We start from the raw sequence: 6,706 nt of genomic DNA, 5'->3' as shown, positions 1-6,706 counted from the left end.
TTAAAAAAAAAAAATCCTCATTCCCTCATCCCTTCAGTTAGGGTTGAATTGAAAGCCCAGGTCAGAGGGAAGAAAGGACAATGCTGAGTGCAGACCACAACAATCACCATATTGTACAAAATGCCAGCAGGAGCTCAGCCCCTTATACACAGGAACAAAATCAAAAGCTACATACACACACAGCCAGGGTCAGCCATCAGTTCCCTTCCTTCAGGAAGAAGTGCATCTTCTCATTAATCATCTTCCGCTCAGGATTGAGTTTTTTCAGGATCTGTGCCAGAACATTGACTGTCTGCTCACTGCTGAGTCCTGTCTTCTTGGTTTGAAACTTCTTCAGCAGGTCCTTGGTGGTCATGGGTTTTCGGGTGAGATACCGTCGAACTGCATCCTCTGTCAGCTGGATATCGCTGGGAGTGGGGAGAATAACCATGGAGTTAAACATGGGCATCCCACTCAATGACATCATTGCAGCTCCTCCACACGTCCCACAAATATTCCAATAACCAGCTTCCTCCCCAGCCCCGCCCTTACTACCCCATTCCCATCCACTTCATTCACTCCATCTACCCTCATCTCACCTTTACATGCTACCCCCCACCCAAACCTGCCCCCTCATGTCTCACTGGCCCTCCATCCTGACCCTCCCCTCCTATTCCCTAACCAGCACATGCCCCCACCATCCATCTCATCGCACTCTATTACCCCCGCTGCCCAGCTATCTTGCTCCGCCCCCCCCGCACCACTATACCGTTGCGCCGCCCGTCCCCCATCCCACAACTCCACCCCCGCCCTGCTATCCCACTCCGCCCCGCTATCCCGCTCTGACCCCCACCCTCACCCCCGCCCTGCTATCGTAGTGCCTTCCATTCTGCCCTGTTTTCCTATCTCACTCACCCACTGCTTGGGGTGGATTTGCCGGATTGGGGTTGTGGAGTGGATTTGCCGGAGGCAGACTGTGTCACCGTGTCCATCCTCAGCCGCTTGGCCACCGGAGTTTCTGCAGAGTTAGCCTGCCGCTTCCCTGTCAACAGCCAAAACACCACCATATTAAACATTCCTGGATTCAGGGCACACACTTGGGATCCAGAGCGTTTCCATAAGAACAGCGATGTGGTTGTGCCACCTCGTCACGTATGACGGGCACCCAGACCCTCCACCACCTCCCGCCACCCCCACCCCCACCCCCACCCATCCCATATCAGTGGGAATTGAGCAGAGCTCCCTGAGTGAGTGAGTGAGTCAGTCTCCGTTGGGATCAGCCAGCTCACCTTGTTCCAATTTGTTGGCAGCTGCCTTCAGTGTGGAAGAGGTGCTGATCTGTGGCGTGGGTGTTCCTGGGCGGCTGTTCGCACGGGAACTGTTATTTGATCCTTTCCAATCTTTCTTTGGGGGCGTTTTCTTTTTCTTTTGAACACAAGGGAGAAAGAGAAGGTTAAATGTCACGGGGCCTCCTCAGGGAGTGTGCACCCGGATTCTGCACCGTAAGAAACTTACCGACATGAAAAGTGCAGATGCAGCTTCAGACTCAATGTCACTCTCATCCGAGGATTCTGACTCGTCGCTGCTGTCTGTGGAACAAGAGCAACTCAATCAAACCTCAGGTCTCGCAGATTCCAGTCCATCTCTCCACGATACATTTCACAGCTACACCAAGTCCTCATCTCACCCAGCAGCACCAGCACTACAGCTGAGCTCAGGCTCAGGGGCTACGGAGAGGACTGGGGATTAATGAGGCAGGGCTCCACCTCCCTCATCATAGCCGAGACAGCAACACTGACCAGTGTCTGTGACAGACATGGCCACAATGAGAACGTGCTGCCTCACCTCTGCAAACAAAAGTGACAGTCGGACAGGGGACCAGGTGAATGGAAAGTTACTGATTACACTTGCAACTGTTTTGGTAATAACGGCATCAACACTGGCAAGTTCACAATGTCATTGATCACAACTTGGGTAATCCCAGGGCATCAGATAAAAGATCAGAATCTTCCAGGTGAATAGATGGTGTTGCAGGTAATGTCATGGGGCATCGAATCAAGGCCATGTGGGGGTGCGGGTTCCTTTGGTTATGCCTTGGGCTCTCTGGACACAGGTTACAGGTACTGAGGTCAGCTGAGATAAACACGAAAGGCTCCCCTCAATGAGAAATAACTGGATCAGAACAAGGAACAGCTCAAATATTAATGGTTGCAATTTTAACCTTAGATAAGAGACAGTATATTAGGACAGGAGGTCAACAATAAAAGCATTCACACAGGCAGACGCATCCATGCAGAGAGAGACCCCAGAACAGTTCATATAGACACACACGACTCCTTCTCATACACAAGTCTGAAAAGCACAAACAGGGAGAGATGGGGCAGCTGGAATCGATATCCCAAACCTTCCTTTTTCTTCTTTTCCCTCTTCTCAGGGGCTGTAGATTTCTTGTCATCATCTTCTTCATCTTTCTCTTCATTTTGTTTCTCCTCTTCACTCTCCTCACTGCTCTCAGACCCAGCAGTCTCATCAACACCTGAGAAACACAATGCCAGGAGAATTCAAAAATCAGCGCAGGATAACAGGTTAAAAAAAATGACAGATGGAGCTTAATCCGGAAAAAGTGTGAGGTGATGCATTTTGGAAGGTCAAGTACAGGTGAAAATTATGCAGTGAATGGCAGAGCCCTTAGCAGTATTGATATGCAGAGGGATCTGGGTGTGCAGTCCATAGATCACTGAAGGGTGCAGCACAGGTAGATAAGGTAGTAAAAAAGGCCTATAGCATGCTTGCCTTCATTGGAGGGGGCAGTGAGTACAAGGATAGGCAAGTTATGCTGCAGCTTTCTCGAACTTTAGTTGGGCCACTTTTGGTATTGTGTACAGTTCTGGTCACCACACTTCCAGAAGGATGTGGATGCTTTGGAGAGGGCACAGAAAAGGTTTACCAAGATGTTGCCTGCTTTGGGGATTTTAGCTATGAAGAAAGGTTGCGTAGACTGAGTTTGTTTTCACTGGAACACAGGAGATTTACCATACCGTAGAACCCCTACAGTGTGGAAACAGGCCCTTCGGCCCAACAAGTCCACACCAACCCTCAGAGAATCCCACCCAGACCCATTCTCCAAACCTGCCTAATTTACACATCCCTGAACACTACAGGTAATTTAGCATGGCCAATCCACCTAACCTGCACATCTTTGGACTGTGGGAGGAAACCGGAGCACCCGGAGGAGGGTGAGGAGTGACCTGGCAGAAGTTTATAAGATCATGAATGGCATGGATACAGTTCAAAGATGAGGCTTTTTCCAGGTTGGAGGGGTCTATTACGAGGGGACACAGGTTCAAGGTGCGAGGGGGAAGTTTAAAAGAGATGTGTGAGTCAAGTTTTTCACATAGAGGGTGGTGAGTGCCTGGAACGCGTTGCAGGATACAGATCCTGTAAGTGAGGACAGTTTCAGTATGGAAGGGCAAAATGTGTCAGCACGGGCTTGGAGGGCTGAAGGGTCTGTTCCTGTGCTGTATTGTCCTTTGTTCTTTGTAACACAGAAACTGAACATGAAAGTGATAATAGATTAACAATGGAATTTACAGAAGAATAGGTTGTGTAAGCTTCTAAACTTATAGATGAAGAAAAAGATGAGCAGAGAGAAATGTTGGTCCATTACAGGAGAATTTATAATAGCACATCGAGAAATGGTAGAAAAGCTAAAATAAACAATTGAGTCTATCTTCACAGATACAGGAAACCTCCCAGAAATAACAAATCCAAGAGACTAGCACAAAGGAGAAACTGGAAGAACTTAGCGTAAGTAACTGGCCTGTTAGAAGCACTGCTCACACTTATTTCCAACCCCCCACCCCATGCTGTTCTCTCGTTACACTCCCCGTGCTGTGTTCTCTCATTCCCCCCTCTCCCCATGCTATCCTCTCTCAGTCCCTCCTCTCCGTGCTGTTCTCTCTCATTTTCCCCCCTCCCTCCCCCCCTCCCCATGCTGTTCTCTCTCAGTCTCCCTCACCCCGTGCTGTTCTCTCTCATTCCCCCCTTTCCCCGTGCTGTTCTCTCTCAGTCTCCTTCTCCCCGTGCTGTTCTCTCTCATTTCCCCTCTCCCTGTGCTGCTCTTTCCGGTCCCTTTAATTACTCTGCTATTAGTCAGGATTTTGATCTCACCAGCCGGGAATCGATGGCACTATGAAAGGCCAACCAATTCTAGTTTCTGAACTCATTCCCTTTACCTGCATCTGGTTAGTTCCTTTGTGCCTATTTTTTCAAACCTATAACATCTGTGATGAGCTTTCTTATCTTGTCAGTGTATGAGTGCATGTTGCTTAATTCTAATTTCTAATTCTAATCATAGTTATAGTTTAGCCTGTTAGCTACTTTTGCCACTTGTTTAAAGAATGAGTCTTGTTTATAATGAAGGAGATTTTTTTCAGTTGATTAAAAGCGTTAGGTGGATCTCTCTTTTACAAAGAGGCAAACTGAGTATAGGCAGTTCTCCTATAATGTAATTGTTGCCTTCTTATGCAACTTTGCACTATAGAAAATCACACTATAGGGAAATCACTATAGAAAATCACTGTACCTGTACAGCAGAAAGTTTGTGTTATCCAGACAGCATCCACTATTCATCAATCACGTTATGCCAATTTGTGTTAACGAAACACATGTTATAGCAGAACTACCTGTATTGTAGTGAAGTTTTAAACTTTCAGTACAGCTTCTGGGGTCATTGGCATTGCTTACCAGGGCATAGAGGATAGTGGATAATAAAGTGGAACTGATTGCAAATGATCTAATGAGTGCAGCACTGCAAAGATCAGAACCTAGGCCCCAGCTTCTCACCATCTCAATGATTGGAGTGTGGGACCAGATTGTAATGCTTCCAAGTTTGCAGATGACACTAAATTAGGTGTGAATGTTATTCTGTATTAGGCAGTTACTAGGCTCCATTTAAAACTAAAGAACATACAAACTCATTGTTTGCAGCTACCCAACAGGGAGGCTTTATTCTGAGGCTTTGTACTTCTGACAGAACTCAAAATGAGTCTGAACAAGGCCAGAAGTCTGTCTGCTGACTCACATGACACACTTCTTAAAGGGTCACTGTTCCCAACATTACAGCCCACAGCTACAACATAGAACAAATGTGAGATATGAGGTGGACGCAAAGAGGCTTCAGGGGGATTTGGACAAACTGAGTGAATGGGCAAGACCATAGGAGATGGAATGGAATGTAGGTAAGTGTGAGGTTTTTCACTTTGGTTGGAGGAAGAGGTGCTTTTTTAAATGGTAATTATTGATGTCAGAAGGAACCTGAGTGCCCTTCTTTACAAATTACTAAATTCTCACATGCAAGTACAACAGGTATTAAGAAGACAAATGCTCTGCTTGCCACTATTGCAAGGGGTTCCAAGTCCAGTTGTGTCTTGGTGCAGTTGTATAGCACCTGGTGAGGCACTACCTGGAGTACTGGATGCAGCTTTGATCTTCCTATCTAAGAAGGGATATACTTGTCAGAAAGAGAGTGTAACTGAGGTTCTCCATACTAACCCTCTGGATGGCAGGATTGTCTGAGAGTCCTATAGCATGGAAACAGACCTTTCAGTCCAACCAGTCCATGCCAAACATAGTGCCAACGTAAACTAGTCGCACCTGCCTGCTCCTGGCCCATATCCTTTCAAACCTTTCCTACTCACGTACTTATCCAAATGGCTTCTAAATGTTGTAATTATGCCCGAATCCACCACTTCCTCAGGATAAAGTGGAGAGGCTTGGTGCCCTGGTTGAAGCTCTAGAATCAGAGAATTAACCTGATAACAGGCAGGGTATGTATGACTGAGATGAGGAGCAATTTCTCACTCAGAGGACAGTGAGTCTTTGGAATCCTCAACTCTAGAGGGCTGTGGAAACATAATCATTGAGCCTGGACACTAATAACATCAAATGAGATAGTCCAGGAAATTAGCAGCGACAGAGCAAGTAAGAGGGAGAGGGGAGAATGGAAGGAGAGAGGGTAGAGAATGTGGGAGATGATGCTCTGACTAGCCCTGATGGGGATCATTATTTAAATCTGCCAGTCCACACAGGAACTCCAGAGACAGGTCTTCACCGTGAAAGCTGCCCTCAATCTGATCCCTTGACACTAACTCAGGGCAAGACTGCAGTTTCTCAGTATCCAGCTATGATAAAGAAACATCAACCATTCATTTTAAAGCTGTTGATTGGATCTTTCTCAGCAAAACACAACAAGCTTTAGTTACAGAAGTACAGTAACCACCAAGGAATGTACTGGAGGTTATTGGGAGGTTTACAAGGGTGACTGTTTACATACAGACAGAATTAGCCTCCTGGCCTTTGTAATAACGGTTACTTGCGACGAATCAATACTACACGGACAGGAGCCCAGTTTTACAACACAATCTCCGAGTCAGTCCCAGTGCAAACATCCTCCCCACAATGGTCCTGTCAGAATAAACTTGCACTAGGGATAAGATGGGAAGGACTAAATACCTTTCGGCCCATCTTCTCCCTTATCGGTTTTCCCTTTCTCCAGTTCGTCTTCATTATTGTCACTGAAAATCAAACACAACACTTTCTGTAAAATACTTCACAGGTTTCAGCTTAAATACCCAGCCTTTGTCCCACAGTGTCCCTCGGCCCCAACAAACGGCCGGGCCCCTCTCCGCGTGGCCCTCAGCTTCAGCAAACGGCCGGGCCCCTCTCC

At 47.0% G+C, this 6,706-nt stretch overlaps 1 protein-coding gene across 4 annotated transcripts in view; it reads right to left on the bottom strand.

Moving 5' to 3' along the window:
- gtf2f1 (general transcription factor IIF, polypeptide 1) overlaps nucleotides 1-6,706 on the bottom strand; it is a 152,325-nt gene that overhangs the window by 82,403 nt on the left and 63,216 nt on the right. For 3 of the 4 annotated variants that reach the window (XM_048617908.1, XM_048617904.1, XM_048617907.1), the window contains 6 exons: nucleotides 6,493-6,554; nucleotides 2,384-2,515; nucleotides 1,495-1,568; nucleotides 1,269-1,404; nucleotides 895-1,021; nucleotides 7-407 (listed from right to left, as the gene is read on the bottom strand). In XM_048617908.1, the coding sequence (XP_048473865.1) occupies nucleotides 197-407; nucleotides 895-1,021; nucleotides 1,269-1,404; nucleotides 1,495-1,568; nucleotides 2,384-2,515; nucleotides 6,493-6,554 (742 nt within the window). In that variant the 3' untranslated portion in view covers nucleotides 7-196. Of the gene's footprint in view, nucleotides 1-6; nucleotides 408-894; nucleotides 1,022-1,268; nucleotides 1,405-1,494; nucleotides 1,569-2,383; nucleotides 2,516-6,492; nucleotides 6,555-6,706 lie in introns of those variants that run through there. The other variant, XM_048617909.1, reaches the window with a different exon arrangement.

Source organism: Rhincodon typus, chromosome 38 (assembly GCF_021869965.1).
Source record: "Rhincodon typus isolate 14 chromosome 38, sRhiTyp1.1, whole genome shotgun sequence".
In the NCBI taxonomy this organism is placed as follows: domain Eukaryota; kingdom Metazoa; phylum Chordata; class Chondrichthyes; order Orectolobiformes; family Rhincodontidae; genus Rhincodon; species Rhincodon typus.
Note: the sequence above shows the minus strand (reverse complement) of the source record. Positions and strands in the feature narration are given on the sequence as shown.